Here is a 22,104-nt window from a genome sequence, read left to right on the forward strand (position 1 = left end):
TTGGCAAAAAAATTGTTTGTAAATCGATAGAACTTTACAAGACTATTACAAAAATTTTTAAAATATCAAAACATTTTGCGGTTTACGGTGTGGGCGTTAGAGTGGGCGTGGCAACATGAAAAACCAAACCAACTTGCGCTGCGTCTATGTCTCTGGAGTCTGTATGCTTAATCTCAACTTTCTAGCTTTTGTAGTACCTGAGATCTCAGCGTTATTATATTATAATATTAATATAATGTCTTTGCTTTTACTCTAAGAGTAAAGGGTATAAAAATTAAATCAATAATTAAAGTTTGGACGGGAGTTTCAAGCGCATAGACAGTATGGAGTGGAAATAATAGTGGTATTATCTAGTCGTAAAACTAAAAAATCGTTGTTGCCAATAAATAAAAAGGTAAGCGATTTAATGGTGGATTCGAAAGAGCTGAATACGAGAGTTGTGGTGTCGGTAAATGTGGTTCCGTTTATCCTGTCAGCTATCAAACTTAATGCATCGTAAAATTCGATTATTTAATATTTTTTCACTTAGCCATATATTGATGTTGAGTCCTGAGCTTTTAAGCAAACAGGCGACCAAAAGCCTGAATTTCAGTTGTCACAGTGTGGCTGCATGTGTTATGTATAGCACATATGGGTGCTGGCGTTCGCAGAATTTCTGTTCATCGAAGGCAGCAGACTGGCGCTGAAATTAGACTTCCATATTGGGAGGGTTCGAGACTAAGACTTTCATGCTAAACTTTTTAATCAAAACGGCAAATCGAAAATAAAAATGCCAAAGTTTTCAATCTCCCAAACGTCGAAGTCTTTAGACACACTCAAACCGGAGCTGTCAACAGCCAATTTCGCCCATTTGGCTGCTCCACTGAAGAAATGCGCCGTTGAGTTTGCGGTCCTGGTTCAACCCCACTTGAAGTGGCTTGGCAGGACTTTCTCGGTGTGTGTACACTATAATTTCTTGTTGAAAGTCTCCATTACTTTTGCAGTTCAATGTTTTACTTTTGAGCCTCCACCCATTGACCCTGGTCCGCGTTGGCACTTGTGCAAGGCAAATTTACCAGGGGTTCATTTGATTTGCCAAAAACTTTGGTGGCCACAAAAGTTTGCTCCTCGGGACTGACGGCAGCGTTCAATGCATTTGATTTCACAAACACACTCGGCAAACTTTGGGAAACTTCGTGGCACGGGTTTTGGCGGGTGCCAAAGTGCAACATGTTCGCTGCGAAATGAACTCTGAATAAAATGTTGACGGAAAGTAAACTGCCGGTCTTGAGTAAAACGTCCAAAAAATAATTGGCGCACCGCCCCAAAAAGATGGCAACTTCGTCAAATAAGCAATCTGCAGTGTGTGTTGCGTCAACAATGGAGTCCAATTATGGCGTGTTGAAGAGCAGTCCTCACAATGGTCATCGTTTCGGCATTTGTAGGGAAGTTTGCTGATTGATTGGTTATGGCCCCCTGTTGGATAACTTACCGAAAACCCTTTTCCAAGCCCTTATCACAAAAGTGATAAATGAGAAGTGGCTTGCATAGTTATTATTTAAATTACATTTATTTTTCAATGATAATCACTTGATTTATTTCAATGCTTTCGTATTGTTATACACGCATTGCTGCTTTGGAATTTTTGTCGCCCACTTTCTTTGTATATGTGCGTGCAAGCACAATGTAGGTCTGGATTTATGTGGATTTATTCATATCTGTACTATTATTAAATTCATATTCTTCAAATTGTTGCAAGTTGAAATTTTACAGTTATTTGCTCGAGCACTTACATTGAAAACAATTTGATGATCCTATATGGGCTTTTGTTTAGTTTCTGCTGTTTCCACACAAAGAGTACAATAACCTATCACCATTTTTCTCTGTTTTCGCTTGTGATTTTCATTTTTTGACGAAGGCCCATTACCGGCCATTCGATATACATATGTAAGTACAAAATATTTACAGTGGAAATGCTTAACAGTAAAAATCAACTAAATCTTTCGTGTAATTCATTATATTTCAATGGAATTGAATAACTTTAACCTTTAAATTGTCCAACGGGCCTTGGGCATACGCATACACATACAGACACATCAAAGAGGGTGTGACATCGCTTAGTATTTTTGTTTTATCCATAGGTTATTAATGATTAAGCTACGATTTAAGGTTTGCTGTGGGTTTGCTCTAATGAATGTTTTCAAACTTCAAATGGTGTCTCTTACAGTTTGTTTGCTTGTTTCTTTGTATGTTTCTTTGTTTGTAAATTACGTACCGACACTGAACGAATGACAGTTACTAGGCTGGCTAGGTCTGACAACACATCAATTTGAACTGGAGCGGATCCTCTATATTGTATTCTATCGTAAGTGCAGCCTGCAGCCGATATGGAGCCAGCCTAAGTTTATTAAACAGTCGAGAAGTTGTACATAATATTTTACGTAGATTTTTGTTTCATGGTTGAGGTGTCTCAGGGCGGCGGCACAGGCGGGGCACAAGCGCTTCCATAAGATACTTCGGCACATTGTTCCCGGCCAGTGCCAGGTTAGAGGTCGCGTACGATGTAGAGAATTTAATTATATTACCATGCTAGATATCTGCTTGCTAAGTAATTATTTTCAATTTTCCGATTTGGCAGAGTGACGAATTTAAACTATCCATTGTTCCACATTATGGCTAGGGTTTTGCCCCAGCCCGCTCGACTCTCTCTTTTGTGCTTTTGCAATTAATTACAGCTTGATTTTGACAGTTTCAAAGCCCATTAAGTGTCCGCATACTCGTACACCTCATTTCCCTACAGCTCGCCTTCCCTATTCTGTCCACGGGCCCTGGGCTGTATGGGTAATATTGGTAATATGGGTAATATTGCACATTTTCAGTCAGCTGTATGGGTTGTGGTTGGAGCTGTATGATTTCCTTTTTATTTACACAATTTAAATACATTTTCCGGCACACTCTGTAGTGCTCTTGTGAGTGCAATAAAATGTATATACAAACTTAATAACATAATTAATTAATAGGAGTTGATGGTCTCGTTTTTATGCTCGTTAACAATAATATCGCCCCGGTTGTTAATGCCGTCTTTTGTGTTGGACGTGCCCGCTGCTTTTTTGCTTAGTTTTTAATTAGCCATTAGTAACAGTTATAATATCGTTTCAATGCGTTTTTGTTCAAACATACATATATGTATACACTTCATCAAATGGACTTAAATTGGCTACTTATGCAATTTCCGCTCACAGTACAAATTTTTGGGTTGCAAAGCATTGATCTTGACTAAACAAAGGCATATAAAATAAGTTTTTGCTTTTAGCTCACCGAACAAGTAAAATTGCACTACACATATACGTAACATCGATGACGGTAACCCAGGAGCTTGAGGAAATTTAACCGAGCGGTATTCATAAAAGAAACTTACATACTCTGAAAACCTTAAACATACTGTACAAAATCAACGGGAACAAGGTTATTAACATAGCCAATTCTTATCCAAACTGGTCTAGATGTACGGGTAACTGTCTGGCACACAAACAAGTTAAGTACACTCGCAAGTGTATGCACAGCGACGATTGGTTTAACATGATCTTTACACTTGAGTGCGCATCTCTTACTGAGCTTAGCTTAGCAATTATCCTAGACTGGGTTATTCAGTTATTAACTCTGTTTCGGCAGCCATAGTTCTAACACTGAAATAGCTTAAATAGGATTTCCTTGTCGCCCTCCTTCCGTTCGCCTTGGCCGCACAGAAGGTCCGCTTAGGTCAGAAAGATATGTCTAATGCGGGTCGGAGGTTAGGACTTTCGCATCACTGCATATTAGATATCAGCTTGGACCACTCACCTCACAACAACCGTGTTCAGCAGAAGACAGGGCGCCAGCATCGACCTAAATATGTGCGTCAGGCGATCGGCTGAGGAGGTCTTCCGACGCGAGATTGCCGCCATATTGTCGCCTGCAGGTGGCAGTGGGGAAAATTGGAATTTGAATTAGAGCCCGAATTCGCTAGGCGGCAGACAGGCAAATGCAATTATGTGCACCAGCACCCGTGCTCCGCATTTCCAATTTGCCCGCTCGCCGCATTTCGTATTTTCATTTTAATAAGCCGAAGCTTGCGCTATTTGCATACTTTCATTTACACGGGTTATCGTTATTATCAAAAGGCGTGCGATGTGTATTTAAATGCTAAAACTACAAGGAACGCAGTTTGACGAGGTTCGGAAGTGCCAAGGGCTAATTGTATATATAGAAGAAAAAAACATCTGCATTGACTAAAACTAAATATCATTAAAACTAAAAATCTCCTTAAAATATCTAAATATTTTGTTATGGTCCTTAAATGTATATTACTAACATTACCAACGGGGAAAATGACATTTTATTTTTTTCAAATACAAAGTTTGTACAATTTAAAAATAAAATCACTAACAAATTGATCGGATGGTCAGACGGATTGACAGACGGAGATTATATATATTTTGTCGAGCCCACTTTAAAGCCCACAAATTGAAAAATCCTGTAGAAGCAATTAATGGCTAAAACGGGTATTAGGGATTCGAGGAAGTCGACTTGTGCTTTCTCTATTCTTATACACAAAGCAAGAAATAATATTGTCATTTCCTTTTCTCCTTTTAAAATTTTCCTCAAATAAAAATCATAAAGATCAATCCAGATGGCATCATAGGTAAATTATTTGATTATTGAGCAAAATACTCGTAGTAGATATTTGTTTTGTTAAGCCGACAATGGGAATGCTGCCCTACTGACACTTCGTAGAAAACTCGCCTTTCATCATTTAACAAATACAGCATACCTTTCGACACGAAGACGTAGATGCTCGCCGGCTCCGTGTTGCTGGCCGAGCAGGTGTAGTTGCCGGAGTCCGTGATCTGCGGTTCCCGGATGATCAGACGGCTCTGAGTGCGTGGTCCCGGGGTCGTCTCAATGGTTATGTCCCGACGGGAGTCGACGTAGTTGATCAGACGATCGTTCTTTTGCCAGTACACGTACTGCGGTGGTGTAGGACTCTGTGGCACAAAATTGATGGGGTGACCGGAGTACGGACTTTTCAACTCACTTCTCGACTTACCTTTTCAATAATGCAAACTAAATTAATTGTTGAGCCCATGTCGACATGCAGCTCGCCGGAGCCCAGTATGAATGCCTCTGGAACAACCACTTGAAGATTCACAAAGTGGGAAATGATGCCTGTCGGTGTCGAGACCTGTGTGTTGGTGTTTGATATTATGGTGGATGGTCCGGGAAAGCAATGAATGGAAGAGACGGGAGTGGAGTGGAAAGAGCAAGTGTGGCCATTGAGTGCAATTGGTATTCGTAATCAACTTGAAACTTAATGCTTCAGCAAACTGCGAGCAAGAATTACTTTTTTCCCAGCTAGTTCCGAAAAATCGTTCCGAGTGCAAGAAATGTTGCACTCATTGAAATGCAAATCAAACAATTTCAATTTGGCAAGCAAAAATGAAACAAAACGGACGGATTCTATATAAGTGGAACGCTTTCTACACGTCCCAGCTCGGAGCTCTTCTCAAAAATATCCGGCAGGCAGCGATTTCAACTGCAGATTCTCCGGATCCGCTGCCGCAATGGAGTAGGAAAATAACCATTTCGGCATATTTGCATGCAGCTCTCGTTTGCTGCTCAGCTTCATAGTCCATATTCTGTATTCCGTATTCCGAGGTCCTCAGTCCGTTGTCCGAAGACAGGAGTCCGGAGGGGACATCGCCCGACCCACTGACTCTGAGCCTGACTCGGTGACTGACTGGTTTGTTCTGGCATGCGGCTTCTCATATTGAAATTGCATGCAAACAATTTTGAAATTGAAGCTACGTTTCTGAAATTGCACCACGCTTCCTTTGCCTCTCATCCATCCAGTCAAAGCAGGGCGAATGGCACTTGTGCTGCTGCACAAACAGAGTTGCTGTCAAGTGTCCATTTCAGCAGTGTCTAACTTTGTTGCTTTTCAGTTAGTTGTCTCCCCATTCCCGAGTCTCCCTCTAAGCTGTTTTTCTTCCTGCCCGACCCCCGCACGACTCCGCACCTTCCCTATTTGCATTCTCATGACTTTCGGGCTTACTTGTAAATTACTTCGTGAGATGGAAGTCCTTGCTTCTTGCAGGGGCCCGCATGTGTCGGGGTCCGGGTCATCAGGACTCGTTTTCTGGCCAAATTCGTCGCAGACTGTCGGCTGACGTTCACATGCGCTGACGGACTCGTCAATGTCAACGGCACTATCCCAATCCCTCTCCTAATCGGACTCGAATACGGATTGACATTCACGTTGGAAGTTTCCCTGCTAAAGAGAACCTGTTCAGAGCAGAAGGCTGCGAGCAGTGGCCTTAAATCGAACCTTTGCATACACAACTTCATTTCCATTTTACAATTAAATCATGCGCAAAAGAACAAATCGACGTGACGTAAAATCAGGGAAAAGCTAAAGCTCGAAAACCTCAACTCAACGTTCTCGTGCAGGGAAACGCAGGGACGCGAAACGAGAGCATATGCAAATGGACTTTAGTATATTTCAACTGCGCCTCATGCATAAAATATGGAGCCATCATTCCCGGCCGCCCAATACGACTCCCACGTCCTCCCGCACGCGCACTCCCACTCCCACGCCCACGCCCACGCCCATTCTCGTTCCCATTCCCACTTACCTGGCACTCGTACATGCCGTGATCCCGGCGCTGCACAAACTTTATCTGCAAAGTCCACATGTTGGAGCCGGGCGTGTGCAGTATGGCGAAGCGCTCATCGTTCGTGTAGAGCTGGGCCCCAGACGACAGGATGTGCCAGTCCCGGCGGCGGATCCAAGATATTTGGTTCTGTTGACGAAAGCCCGAGCGGGCGCGTCATTAACGACCGGACTAATTGGTAATCGAGTACTACACACACGGATAATTAATAGCACTACAAGTAGGCAGCACAGACAGATCAGCACATGCAATTAGCGAAACATGCGAATATTACTCGAAAAGTAATTAAAAAATACTCAAAAGCCCCACGGTGCAACCACCATCACCCCACCAATGTCCGCGCCGCGTTGTCCTTTCGCGGGGCTGTGGGTAGTCTGGGGGGAGGGTTGTTTGGCTTAAATTACGAGATTGGTTTACAAGTGGATAAGCTATTTTTAATGTTCCTGGCAGGTGCACACTCAATTCATAACGGGCAATTCCAGAAAATGCTTAAAAGAATTAAACCCGAACCAGAAATTTCAACATTTTTTTGGAATATCTGTGGAAATTGGGAAAAAAGTAATAGAATGAAATAGGAAACTAAAAATTTGGGCGTGTATCACAACATTTTTCCAAACTTTGGGCATTACAGTTATGTGGGCGTGGCAACAAGATCTTCGGCAAATCAATAAAAATTTACAAAATATATAAAAAAAAGACAAAGTATTAAAACCTTTTTTCAATAGTTTTGGTCGGCTTGTGGGCGTTAGAGTGGGCGCGGCAACATTTGGAAACAAAGCTGCGCTGCGTCTATGTGTTTCGAAGCTGCATGTCTGATTAAAATCAATACATCCGCATGAAGTGTATAAAAGGAGCCGTAATTAATGCTGGTTAAATTGAAACAAACGTTTTCGCGGTCTAACAAATTAATATTTCAGAATATTCCCAGCCCAGTATACGAGGTACTTGGTTTTTAACCAAACCAAATGTCAAACATTGTGTACTGAAATTGTCATCCTACCAAACGTTTGCTTTCAACTACAAACTAAGCTCTTGCTTTGCTGTTGTTTGTGCTTGACTGCTTAACAAATTAGAATTTTGCGTGCCGCTTTCAGCAAAGAGGCGAATGAAAATGCCATATAATTAGACAGAAGAATGAAATGGAAATGAAAACGAAAACGCAAATGGGGAAAATGGGAAATGGTGCAAAATATCTCAAATACGATATGCACATAGAATTGCAGAAGCAGCTGTGCTCGCAGCATATCCTGGCCATCTTCATGCGCTGGGCTCGGATGGAATTCAATTTTGCTGCCACTAAACAAAGCGCTTTTTCATGCAAGGCATGCGGGAGGGGATTACGGGCAGGGGACTTGGGGTTTCGGGCTTAGATGTGGGACGTGGGGTATGTGACACAGGACAATTCAGGATGGGGTATTGTGATTTGGGCAAGCTGAGGAACAGGGCGTGCACATTGAATAGAACAGAACCGAACAGAACCGAACAGAACCGAACAGAACCGAACAGAACAGAACAAAGAAATGTCATTGTCGTTGCCGACATCGTGGTTCGACGAGGTACAATTAGAAAGACAAAAACAAACCCAATTTACACCCACTCTGTCCACACCGGAGACCTTGCAGACCAGAAAGGCGGTGCCACCCAGCTGAACTGTGGTGTTGTGCGCCATCAGCTTTTGGAGCAGGAAGAATCGCAGAAGGGCGGCAAAAAGAAATAGAGCAGGAAAGAAAGAACACAAGACAAAAAGTTAAAAGTTCATTTTTTACGATGCCGAAGGAGGTGGTTCAAAAAGCGAAACGTATCCCAGTCGCACAATTAGTCAGCAAAACAGCGCCAGCCCAGGATCCTCGACCCGGTCCGGGCAATACTTCAGAGGCGGACCTACTTGGGCAGGACTGAGACGCGAAGAGGTTGACTGGTGTGGGTGCTCGTGGACCGGGCGTCTGGTGGTTGCGGCGCGCCTGCCATTTGGATAATTAGATTCGAAGCCAGCGCGAATGAATTATAAATAAGCACTAAAGATTAATTAGTCCCGGCAATGGAGTCCAGATCACATCGGACTCGTTCCCGTCGTGCTGGTAATTAGTGTTATACTGGGAAAGTGGTCCGCTTGGTTCGCCTTGGGTCCTGCTGCATTTTTCGGATCCGGCATTTACGTATTGATGGGATAGAGCACACTGTTTTGCTGACGAAAGCGGCTTTTGTGTTTGCTATGGCTGGAAATTTGGGTGTCGCAGCATCTGCGCTTGCAGGCGATTTAATTTAAATTTGATGTCGAATATCTGTCCGACGGAGGAAGAACGCAATCTGTCAATGGGACTTACCTCACTGTCTTCAAACATTGGACTGTCGCTCGAGTCGAGATTATTATCCAATTTTGAATCGCCATTTATACCGCCGCGCATCCATAGCTTCTTCCAATCGTTATCTGTGAGTATTGACTTTTGATCTGTAACAAAAAGAAAGGAGCCACAAGCGTTAGACAAACGCAATTGCAGAGTGGAAAGTGCAGTCACAAATTGTGTTAAAGTCAGGTTCTTGGTAGCTCTCTTGCCTCCAAATCCCGTTGACGCCATTCTAAAGTAATCAGCACAATTGTCTGCGGTGGTGCAGTTAGCAAATTACTACTCCCAAGCCGGTCAAAATACTTACTTTCGCACTTTTCTAAGCCCCACTTTATATTTATGTTTAGGCTTTGCTATTCACGCGTAAGTCGGACACCCTATCTATCTATATATATATATACATATGAATATATCTTCCTATCTAAACAGAAGTACGAACTTTTTCTTTGTACATATAAAATATTTAAAGTTGTGCGTAAATTATATGTGTTATGCGGTATTTTGGGACTTGAACTTGAAAGAGCACAACAGAAACAAATCATAATCATTGGAACTGACAAAAGCATTTCATAGTTAAACCAAGCTTCATAACAGTTTATGTTGAAACCTAATGAGGATGTAGAAGGAGAAAAACAGTAAAGTTGGCACTCTTCACAGGTAAGATTTAATTTCTTGAGAATCTCTTGCTGGCAAAGTTAGAAAATAATATTTGCTTAAAACTTCTGCAACTAAAATCTGGATGCCATCATTGCTTGTGACCAGCAAGGTGGCCATTAATATGCGGCTCTGGGATTATTAAGAAATCAACGAGGCTTCCTTTCAAATTTTATATTTAATCAGAGCAACGGTCCCTATCCGCTTTTTACTATAATTAGGAAACTTTGATTGCCCAGGCAACGTGGTCGAGTAGTGCAGCTGACCGTTTGGCATTCAACATTAAATTAACGCAAGACTGCACATCGGTTTTTAATATTTCTTATACTGCGAGCTCGAGACTCTGCAAAACGACCATCCGAAGGTAGGTCGTGTACTATTAACTCGCTGGGTGCTCAAGAGTTGTGTGTGCCTGGCTGTGCCCTCTGGAAAGGAATTTATCTAATCAATCGGGCAGCGTAACCCGAAAACTCTAGGACTCCTTAGCCTTGGTGGCTTGCAATCCGTTGTGCTAAAAGTCGAGAAGGGGATCAAAACAGCGCAAAAGGCGCCGTGTCGTTGGTCAAATCGCCCACCTCTGGCTGTCGGCCATAAAATACAGCGGAGCGAGCTTACACTTTTATTGCCTCGTAAATTTTTATAGTTCATACTTTAGGCATGCGTATGCAATACCGCAGATGTACATACGTTATCTGTGAGTGTACTGCTCCTGCGTGTGCGAGGGTCATGTATATGTATTGGCCGTATATGTTTTGGACGTATTTGTATTGGGATTGTCCTTGGTGCGCCACCATGTTATTTATGTGACCAAAGTCCACAGTGACGTCAAGGCCTGCTGCATTGATTTCAAATTTGTTCTGATTGAGCAAATTCGAACTTATTTATTTCGTCATCAGATAAATCCACGGTTATGATTTGACTTGGACAATTGGCAATGCAAAGGACAAAATAACCTAGGAAATGACGAAAACGGAATACGAAATACGAGCTTGATGGTTTTTATAGTGGTTTCTGTATGTAGTGCTAAGCAGATTGCCTTTCGACGGAATACTTCCGTGGTACATATTTGGTACATACCTCCCCTCTTGTTCACGCAAATCGTCTTCTTCCTTCTATAATCAATGCAATACCAATTAAAATACTGTATAATATAGAGCTACTTGGTCCGTGCTGGATCATAAATCTCATTATAAATACCTTCGGGTCATCCTAAACAGGAAGCTAAACTTTGGCCGTCATTCTACATTGGTGAAGCATACTATGCTGTCAAAAGCTGCGAAAATGTCGTGGCTCATAGACATAGGAGCAAGCTCTTATAAAACACAAGGTGGCCATTGTTAAAACAATCCTCAGCCCGATTTGGAGATTTGGCCTGCTAGTTTATGGAATTGCTGCTAAATCGCACATAAGCAAAATCCGTGTAGATCAGAGTAAAATACTGGGAACAATGTGCAACGCTCCCTGGTACATGCGTACTAGTGACATAGAAAGAAATCTGCCAATAGAGGTTGGTGACGTTACTCGCTCAGAAGTACGAAGACAGGCTGAACCGGCATCCAAATGTTCTCGCTAGACGTTTGTTACGGCAGAATGTAAGGAAAAGACTAAAAAGACTCCACCCACAGGATCTGTCATTTAGCACCCTGTCGTCATGAATATCCTAATTGTTTAAATTAGTTGTCTATGAATATCGAAATATATAAAATATGTATAAAATAATTATCAATCGTTTACGTTATGTTCAATACAATAGTATTACTAATTCCACTTCCTAAAATATATAATTTCTTAGGCTGCCTTAAGGTGGCAGTAAAATAATTTAATTCTACATGTATCCAAATTGTTCAAAGTCAAAAAAAAAATGTTATTGACAAATCGATAGAAATTCACAAGACTAATAATAAAATGAAAAAAAATCAAAACGTTGTTCAAAAGTGAGGGCGAGGCAGCTTCGGGCGTTAGAGTGGGCGTGGCAGCATGGTCAACAAACATGCGCTGCGTCTATGTCTTTGGAGTCTTCATGCTTAATCTCAACTTTTTAGCTTTTTTAGTTCCTGAGATCTCGACGTTCCTACGAACGGACAGACAGACGGACGGACAGACCCTGATCAAGAAAATATATACTTTATATGGTCGGAAACGCTTCCTTCTGCCTGTTACATACTTTTTAACGAATCTAGTATACCCTTTTACCATACGACTAACGGGTATAAAAATACAGTACATATTTTTCGTATAAATTGTAATACCATAACTTTCGTGTGTTGCACGCGCGATCTTTACAACATTTTTATATTGTTAAAACAATATACAACAATGTACAATTTATTTAATTTTTTTTTAAGCATTCCTAACGTCTTTATATTAGCTACACAAGACTAGTAGGTTATTGAGGTCGATATAGCTCCTATGCTAACGAATTAATATGGGAATACTAATACTCAAAAATCTAAAGGCCAAGAACTACTTTAAATTTTTGCCTAGATTCGCTTTAAAATCAATAGGATCGGCCGATTACAAACGAAACAGCTTAAAATACGATCAGATCGAAAACAATATAGCCAGTACTCTTATGTTTTTGGACATACAAATCAAGGACAGGCAAAGACAAGGCCACTTGACCCAAGTCGATTGCAGGCGGCTTTATGACGGGTCAGGTTGGTTTTGGTGGTAAAAAGATAGAAAGCGAAAATGTTTGTACACACACACCCTCACAATATTTATTACTGCTTTTGTATGCATGGCAGGCCCTGCACACACAGGGCAAGTGGAAACATATTGATCAAGTTAAGAGGAATTTAAATGCTTAGGCCCAGACACAAAGCCAACTGCTCAGAAACTAAGGTCATGCGTGGAAGTGGAGGGGTGAAGGCCGAGCGCGATAATAGTGAGAAAACACGCACTGCTAATAAAGTGGCTCGGGCCGCGTATTCCAACGCATCCTATTCGGCTGGGCGGTACGTGCGCATGTCGGCTGCCTGCGGCTTAGGCGTGTGAGTTATATTATGCCTGGAAGTAGGCAACTGTAATAAAACTTCGCAAGAGGCGATAGTAAACGGACCCCGGCAGTGGGGCTTTCGGTTAGAAATCCATTTCTGGGCTAACCGGACGCCGCAACAAAAGCGGCTAAAACTGGCAATATATAAGTTTTCGTTTCGTTCGTCGCATATTTCATTCTTCCCCCTCCACCTCCTCCGTCCGTGCCCTGCACCGCCCTGCGACTGCTAAAAAGCGATAAATAATGAAGTCAGCAAGTGAGGCTGGCATTCTCGCATGTTTATTATTTATAATATATATTTCTTGTCAATCTCTCGACCGACCCCGACCCCGAACCCGAACCCGAATCACCCACCGCTTAACTTATATGGCCCAAAGTCACGACACATTGGTTATTGTCCTTGTTGTCGACGACGTTTTTGTCGTGGCTATTGCTGTTGCTGTAACTGTTCCTGCGCACTTGCCATGCTTCAAATTATTATTTATCTGTCCCAGCCCTGTCAGCAGTCTGCGCCGAGTCTTTGTATGCCTTTGCCTGCTCCGCGCGACGTATACGTAATATTTTAATACCCCACCAATATGTTTGCAGCGAGCCTGCTAGTGTGCGAGTGTTAATCCCTAAATCTGCTTAAGTCGACGTTCTTTTCCCGCCCGAGTGTTGAAGTGCTTAGCTGTTTTTAAGCTCTCCCCCTGATGTAGCCTGTAACCCATAACCCATAACCCATAACCCATAACCCATAACCCATAACCCATAACCCATAACCCAGAGCCCATAACCCACAGCCCAAGACCCGGTCTCAGCTCACAGGTGAAAGATCCCGCCAGGTATTACACACGGCCCACGAGCTTAATACTAAAACCGCTAAGCAAATTTGCAAAAAAGTTTACTGTGTGGCAGTGTCTTCCTTAGCAACCCAGCGTCAAACTCATTTGCACTTGAGCCTGGGAACGAGTGTGTGGAGAAGCCAGGTGAAAGGAATCCGTTCGTGCTTGATAATGTGCGTGTGGAGGAGCGACCTTGAGCGGTGCGCTACCCCCCACATATGGACAGGCGGGCATACATGTCAGCTGAGCAGACTTTGCCTCGCCCTCTATTCACTGCCAAAATAATGTTGTGCCGCGTCCGGCGCTGCTGACAAAGTCGGAAAAAGGTTCCTGTGGAAGGCCCTAACCCGGATGAATAGGATCGTGTTATAAGTAGGCTATACTTCGGTCTCTCCCTGCAGAATCTGAATCGCTCCCAAGTAACGATTTGCACAAATCTGGCCCAGAAATTAACCCCAAAGTAACTGGCTTCGTCACTCCACCTCGTAAATTTCACCTGCGCCGACGCTTTCGCTCTTCTCCACAAATACCACGCATATTTTCACATGCCGCGTCACACTTTCTGTGCAATTTAAAAGTCAATTTTAAAAGTTTTTCCCGACAACGATTTTCATGCCACAAGTCGTCGCCATAAATTTTCAATTTCTGCACTGTCACACGAGCTCCGTTTGTTTTCGGTGCGCCAAGTGTCCACCCCACTTTCCTCGTCTTCTTTCGTAATGAGCGGACCGCGCAATTTGATAAGGTGACGTCGTGGGTGGCGTGGCTTGCTGGGTAATTTATGCGTAACGCGTTTGGCGGTGGGGTGGTAGAAAAAATAAGAACAAACAACAAGGCAAACGCCGCAACTTCAACTTTCCATGGAGCCTCAGGTCAAACCAAAGCCGCAAGGGCAGCAAATGCGCCGTTCCCATCAACAAGGTGGGTCGCACTTGGCGCTAATCTCTCCCCTGTGTATTTTTCATTATCCTTATTATTTGTGAATGTTACGTGTTGTCCATAACTTAGGTGCTCTAACAATGCGTACACGTGCCGGTGGGGGCCTTGAGGCGGCTCTTAGGGTGTGGGTCGCCGACTATTTTAAGTGAATTAGTGGAAGGTCGAATCGCAATGCGCCGCGAATGGGGTATTAAAATGGCTTGCATAGAATATCCGAAAGCCTTAAGATATTTCGTTACATTTGGATAATTGCTCAGGGCCTCCCCATTCCCACCTGGTGGAAGGTCTGTCATGCTCCTCGCAGCTCGGTTGCATTCCATTTGCGAAATGAATTGCAAACATTTAAATATCCCACCTATAGGAGATGATACCGAACCCCTTCATAACTGAAAATATTCGACACAAAGTTGTGTGCCGCAGGTGCTTGCTTAGAACACTTCTAGCGTAATTAAATGCGGCAGAGTCTACAATAAAATTCCTGGCACAATAAATCCACAAATTGGTAAAGTTTCACGCTGGCTTACGGACGACGTTAAGGAGCTTTAATTGCGGGCCAGAGGCCGGGAACTGCGACCAAGACCACGACTTGAAGCAATTTGTTACCTTGTGTAAATATTAAAATAGACTGGCTATCGAAGTGTCAGTCAGTCCACTCAGTCCGCTCAGTCCACCAGGGTGAGCAGTTCACATAAATTTCGCTTTAATTTACTTAGCACTTTACCAAATCCCTTCCACGCAGGTCTAATTTAATTCTGGGGCCGGGGCAGGATAATAAAAGTGGATACGGCAAGTTGATTTGGGGGTATTGGAACGCACCTGGCTCGAGGGTGGTGGCCAGGAGCAGCGTCGGCAGGCAGAGCATCAGGATGCGCAGCTCCATCAGGTGCAGTGGCCGCCGCAGACGCAGCAACAACCGTGGCGGCACCATTGGCATCCTTGCTCCCTTCGCCAGGCCCGCGATTTCCCTGTTGTTCCTCTCCTCCACCAAAGGCCTACTGTCCACGGCCTTTGTCCTGGCACATCGATAGGCGGGCGGAGCGTATTGTCTGACTGGCTTTTGTGGCTGCTTATTAGGGTTAATGGGTTTTTGAATGAACGCGCTGAATCCTTTCAGCTACGGCAACCACACAATGCCGGCATCTCCGGCGCACATATGCCCCGCCGGGTTGCTCTTTCTGGTCTTGCTGCTGCTGCTGCCGATGTTGCTGCTGTTGCTGCTGTTGCTGCTAGTTGATGCGATGCGATGCGTCGCTGATAAATGATGCTGGTCCGATGGCGCTGTGCAGCTCAGCCGTTTTTGCAAGCTCCGTTTTCCGTCGTCTGTCAATGCGTTGTTGTCCTGCGAATCACAATGCTCTTTCCCGCCTCTCACACTCCTCACAAATTTGCAGCTCCTTTCTTCGAGGTTTCCCTCTCTATTTAGTCGGTGCGGAAAAAAGCTGCATGGTCTTCATCATTTTTCATGTCACTGCGTGTTAGCACATTAAGCCACGTCGGGGTACGTGTAACACTGGCTGTATCTATCTTGTATTGTGTGCCTGGCAAAAAATTAACACTCGCCTTTTTATAAAATTACATTCAATTTGCTCTAGTGGATGTTCTGCCTCCTTGCCGTCTCCTGCGAAGAACAATGTCGGAAGCGTAGTGCCGATGATGAATCGTTTTCAACGTGATGTCTTGCGAGGGTCCTTGTTTATTCCACTTCCCGCTTCTCGGTTCCCGTGTTGTTAGCTGAAATGAAAAAGCACGCATATGATATGGCTGTAAATAATAGATTCTTCGAATAAGTATGAGTGCCTATGGAAATATAATGGTTGCTTCTAATTACAATTGCAATGCCCAATGTCGTTTCCCGACCTAATTCCGACGGTCCGCTCGACCTCACGAGCTGCGGGGATTCCCATGAATTTGCATATAGAAGGAAATTTATTTATTGTTCGAGCGAATTTGGCACGTTATTTATAGGTCAGCGATAGCCGGACTCCCCGAACAAGGGTGGGGTTCTCTGGACAAGGATTATGCAAAATGACCGGCCAACAATTTGCTGAACTGGACGCTGCGCAGCAAGACTCAGGCGGGGTTTTCCATAAATTTGTATTTATTTGCTCGCACGCGTGAGTGCGTTTATTTAAATTTTTATGCTGAAAGCAGTAAAAAACAGAAAGCACTTGAGACTTGGACAAAGTTTTGTGGCGTGTCATAATTTTTATCTGAAGCGTGAATCTTCTTTTTGAGTCTGCTCCTTATTATTGCCTTACATTTAATAGTATTTTTATATTACGACGATGGTTATATTGCTGTGGGAGGCAGGGACAGCTCTCAAATCTAGCGATTTCATGGACAGAGTTTGTTCAACTCGCCGGGAAAACAGCGCTAATGAATACAAATTTCGAGAGGCGCTGTGCACATAAATTAAAATTGAAATTCGGCCACAGAATTGCCAAAGCGTTCGCTCATTTTAATTACAGAACTATGTGGCTTTCTGAGCTCGCCGATTCAGAATTTCTGATTTCGCGCTGCAGGCCGCAAGTTTGCCATGGTATTTAATTAACGCCGCTGCTCTCATGGACAAACATTAGCAAATGTCATGCAACCCGAATTTATGGCACACTCGTGTGCCATTCGTTTAAATTGATAATGCAGGGTGGGCGGCGATCTCCGGGGTGGCAGTTAGTTGTTATTTGCTGCCACTTTGCTTCTTTCGTTCAAATGCAGCAGTTTATAGTAATTCGGAGAGTAAATGTCCTGCCTGAGGAATTCTTGTTTATGTATCTGGGTTCTTTGGCCGAGTGCGAGTGCGAGTGTGTGTGTATGTGTGTGTGTGTTTCAGCGTGTGAGTGTGAGTGCTGTTCTACACAACTATGCACTTAAATGCAGTCACGTACACACACTGCGACGTACATATTATTATCTTGACACAATGGTGCCATAAAACTTAAAGACCCCCCCAGCGTTTTGCATTTGCCTTTGCCTTTGCGATTGCGAGGGCAAGCGCTGAAGGACATGGCATTTGCTTTCGCCTCCCCCTGACCCTTTCGCCTCCTCCGACCCTTCCGCCCCTTTTCCAGCCACCTTCTCTTCACCGCCCCAGCAAGTTCTTTCTGGTTTTGCTTCTGTTTCTTCCACTGCCTCTGCTTCTGCTTTCCTTTCATTCCACTCGCACCCTGCAAATGCACATTTGTGTGCACTCCTCCACACACACGCACATGCTGCTCGTGGAGCTTGCTTTCTTCTTTCTCCCGGCGCTTTGGAAGCTATATGGAAATTGTAATAAGTTGCAAACCCAAAAAGCTGATGTCATGAGGTTAGTTGCTGGGGCTCAAGTTTCAAGCGACAATCATGTGCTCTCCCTTTGTGTTTTGTGTTTCGCCCGGTTTTGTTTTGCCTTTCTTGGCTGCTGACCTCATACTTCACTTTGTAGCTTTTGTCTAGCCTGTCATACTACTGGCGCTTATGTTTGCTGCATTATACACAGCGAATGGGCGGTGAGCCCGGTCATATTGTTGTTGCTGGCGGAAGTGTAACTGCACGGCGACTTGCTCGGTCCGCACATACACTATTCCCGCAGCTTTCGGTGAAGCCGCTCGTATAATTAAGTGTTTTGAAGGACTGTGTATTATGGTTGACAGTATTTGCAAATGGCTATAAATAATTTAAATGAATACTCGGAGATTTGGACCATTCACCGACGGTACAATAAACTGAGAGCCACCACCATGGCGTACACGTGATATGTAACGCTTTGAGACACAGCTAGGCTGTGGCGATTGGGCTCACCACATTGCTGCGCAGCAAGGTATTTGTACATATGTCTCCATATCGTAAAGTCATCCCAAAATTTGTTGACTTTGAATGAGATTTAAATATTATTTTAAGTGCACACATTGTGCTGCTGGTCGGAAGGTGGGAAGGCCCTTCAGGGGAGAGATCTCAACTACCAACTACTTTTTGGCAATTTGGCCTCGGGTTTGGTAAACAAGGAGCGCCCGCATTGGTTGGCTTTTTAATTAGCATTCGTAATTAGAGCGTTTACCGCGCCAAGCGCTGAAACTAGATAATTATTACGGTTAACTCCAGCATTGACCAGTGCCTTCCGCACTTGTCACTGCCAGCTCCGACGGCCTCGAATTTCGTTGGCCATGGGCATGGACAAAGCTATTTATGTCGGACTGCAATACAAATGCCATAAATGCGGAGGCAACCCATAACAATGTCCATTCTGTGGCTAAATCGGTGAGGCGAATGCTTGGCCCTTTGCGTCCGGCCCCCACCCAAGCCCACAAATTCAAATGGAAATTACGCGTTTCGAATTTTGATTGCACTTGAGTGCCTGCATAAAAATGAACATTATATAAATTCAAACCAAAGCCACCCACCAAAGGGCCGACAATGCAGTTACAAATTAATATTAATTGTGAATTTACGATCCTCGAACCGAGCCAAAGCCAAAATTAAAAAAAAAACAATACCTAGATCATGTTGTACATATAAAAAATGGCTAATTGCCTAATTCTAAATCTTATTAAATCAATTATAAAAAATAAATGGCCCAAATTAGCTTATGGATAAGCTTAACTTAAATAAGTTGAGTATCTCGACTGCAAATTTACTGGCCACAAAAGAACCCTACCACTGATGCCGATCGAGAATTGACATGATCCTAAAAAAGCCGAGTTAACGAGCTCGTTTCTTGAATTTAGAAGAGCACAGCAGACAACCCTTTAAGTGTCGTTTTCGTGCGGAAAATTGGCAAGCTCAGCAAGAGCACACAATCGCCGTGGGTGTCAGTGTATGCCAGTATGGGAGACTTGTTTGCTATCCCGAGGGGTGCAAGAAATCCTTTCTAGAACTCAACAACATTCTCAACATTTAAAAACGGAGAAACTTGCAAGCGGCAAAACTTTTTCAATTTAAACCCGTTGCACCCGCCGAACAGCTCGCCCGAGCTGCATCCGCTGCGACGCCATAACTTTAACTTTGGGCTTGTTAATTCACCGCTGAGAAGTGCATTGGCAACATTTGAATTATTCCGTGCCATTGCGAGACGGCGAGGACAGTTTTCTGGGCCCGACTTGCCCCCTCCATTTACCACCCACCTACTGCTGCTCATTTAGCCTTAATTAAAAGTGCCGGAGTTGCCGAGCGGAGACTAAGTTGTCGACAGCCCATTTAGCGGGTGCATTCTTTAAGACGCTCGTAAGTATGCCACCAAATATTTAAGGCACAGTTCGCTGGCGCTTCCCCTTTTGGATGGTGATGGGTGAGTGGTGCCAGTCGTGGGGAAGAAAAATCGGGGCAGTAATAATAAAAATAAAACTATTCCCGGTGTTTATTTAAGTTTAGAAATTGTACAAATTTTCGTAAATTGTTTTGTGCTTTGCCACGGTTGTTACAGGCTAAAAGGACGAAACTTTCCTACCATCGCCTAGGTATTGTTTGGATGTGTGCGTCACTACATTTGTGCCACCGCTTCCCCTGCTCTCTTGCCCCTTCCCCTGCCCCCCTTCATGCCACTGTATATGCCCCTGTTCATGCCGCTGTTCCGCCACAGGACCCCTACTTGGTAGTTCAGCATTTGCTTTTTTTATTCAGTGCCGTGACTGCAGCAAAGTTTTAGTTTGGCAATTTTGCCTTTCCGTTCGCTTCGTGGGATATTTTTCTTTCTATTTTCCTTTTTCGCTTCCCCTGCGTTCGCAGTTGAGTTTCGCTTTTTTGGTGGACATTTTTGTTTCGTTTTGTGCTTTGTTAGTTCCGTTTCCGCCCGACGCTCGCTCACAACACACACACCCACACAACGACACTGCCACCGACAACCCACTTACTCCCTTAGGGAGAGTGCTCTATTTTCGTTGCTGGCCCGTTCGTTTTTATTTCATGTGGTGCTGTCAACTTATTTCTGCGTTCAGTGATTTATTTTCTAAACAATTAAGTAAAAACAGAGATACAAAGGACGAAAAGCAGGACCTCTACAGATAGAAGCGGGGGAAATGCATCGTCATGAAATTTTCAGTGGAATTATTTACAGGAAAACGCATGATAACGGTCCACTGGATGCAGGTAAAACAGGGACGCAACCCCGAAACTATCTACCCTGCAAATATCTTTCAAAGGCAAAAGGTGGGAGGTTTAAAGGCAATGGCATAACAACTAGCGGTGCTTTGGTGCGAATCGGCAAGTTATTAGTCTTTGTTTGGCTGATTCATAAACTGATACCTCCCTATTTTTTGTTAAGCGGCCAAGTTCCTCCTGCAGCAGGATAAATAATAAAACGATTCAGCTGAATCCCCAACAAAATTAATTTCTTTTCGCTCCTTTGCCCGTTCACGTGTGTCCCCTGTGCCAGTCAGCTGGCACATAAATCTTGGCAGGTATTTCATTATTTCAACGTCAAGCGACGTCGCAGCGCATCACTGCTCATAAATATGTGCAGACGCCCCGCAGACACGCCCATTGCCAGCCGCCCCCAGCGGCAGCGCCAGCCAAGCACCGTACGTACGTAAAGACCCACCTATAAAGTCGTGTAATCGTCTTCATAATTCGCGCCAAGACAACTCGACTCAGCCCTTCTAAGCCATCCAAGCCACCCAAGCCAGCCAGCCAGCCGGCATAATGTTTAACGCTGCGCTGTGAACAATAAAGCGCAGCAGCGAGACTATTGCACACAGAAACACTCACACACTCGCACAAGGAGAAGTTTTCTTCGCTACTCCAGGAAAACCTACTGAAATTATGCGCATTTATCAAAGGAGCAGCGCAAAGAAAACTCATGCGGGCGAAGGAGCGCGCACACTACTATAGGACCAATTACATGTGCGCCACGGCAACTGGGGAAAAGTGCATGTAATTTTGTGTCAGAAATTATAAACTAACTCGGCACACACTGCGAGCATAAACGTACGGATAGCGTACAGGAAAGGGCGCATCTGCAAAATGAAAGCCTTTAGTTTTCAGTTTCCATCTGCTTGTGGGCGGCGATCTTTGTTGCCATTCTTATCGAATTCGTACAATCATGGAGTTGTACTATCTTCATCAGAGCCATGCTTTTTTAAATAAATAGATCATTGCTCCCCTTCTAGTATATGCTTTATATGCTCTCTATTTGGAAAGCATGGGTTCGTGAACCCGCTCGTCAAAAGTGTGGAATCATTTTCATGAACCAGCTGACATAACGTAGGCACAAATCAAAGGTTGCCGTGGCCCATCAGTCCATTATCCTGGGCTGAAGGTTTGAGGCGCACTTTCCACTGTGCACAAAGACCCCGCCCATTTAATCTGGCTCCCTGTTTTATGCAAATTGTCGCCTAGCCATATTTCATAAATGCATGAAATTAATTTTACTCGCACAGCCTGCCGCATGCATAACTGACTAGGCGTTAGTGTGGGCACATACACACGTATGCGTTTTGATTGATTGTCCTCACTCTGCGGTAAGAGCGTTGTGCCACGTTTTCGAGCCGAAACTGGGCTGAGCGTGAGAAATGCATTTGAATTTACAATGTGTCAGGCCGGGCACCATTAATATGCCTTACTCCCAGGTTTCGGGGCTATTGAGGCAAGGGTCTTCTGACGTTTATGATGGCCGGTCCGAAACTTTGCCAGTGCATAAGTAATTCCACACGCCGACCCCTCCAGGCCAGATAATAAGGCTTGAATTT

General features: G+C 43.9%; 1 protein-coding gene across 3 annotated transcripts in view; it reads right to left on the reverse strand.

Moving 5' to 3' along the window:
• Positions 1–1,591: 1,591 nt before the first annotated feature.
• LOC122612722 (zwei Ig domain protein zig-8) overlaps positions 1,592–22,104 on the reverse strand; it is a 54,081-nt gene continuing 33,568 nt past the window's right edge. For 2 of the 3 annotated variants that reach the window (XM_043786532.1, XM_043786521.1), the window contains 8 exons: positions 15,266–16,180; positions 9,014–9,138; positions 8,272–8,361; positions 6,651–6,818; positions 5,066–5,200; positions 4,790–5,003; positions 3,820–3,931; positions 1,592–3,753 (listed from right to left, as the gene is read on the reverse strand). In XM_043786532.1, coding sequence (XP_043642467.1) covers positions 3,735–3,753; positions 3,820–3,931; positions 4,790–5,003; positions 5,066–5,200; positions 6,651–6,818; positions 8,272–8,361; positions 9,014–9,138; positions 15,266–15,383 — 981 coding nt within the window. In that variant the 5' untranslated portion in view covers positions 15,384–16,180 and the 3' untranslated portion in view covers positions 1,592–3,734. Of the gene's footprint in view, positions 3,754–3,819; positions 3,932–4,789; positions 5,004–5,065; positions 5,201–6,650; positions 6,819–8,271; positions 8,362–9,013; positions 11,389–15,265; positions 16,181–22,104 lie in introns of those variants that run through there. The other variant, XM_043786510.1, reaches the window with a different exon arrangement.

Source organism: Drosophila teissieri, chromosome 2L (assembly GCF_016746235.2).
Source record: "Drosophila teissieri strain GT53w chromosome 2L, Prin_Dtei_1.1, whole genome shotgun sequence".
In the NCBI taxonomy this organism is placed as follows: Eukaryota; Metazoa; Arthropoda; class Insecta; order Diptera; family Drosophilidae; genus Drosophila; species Drosophila teissieri.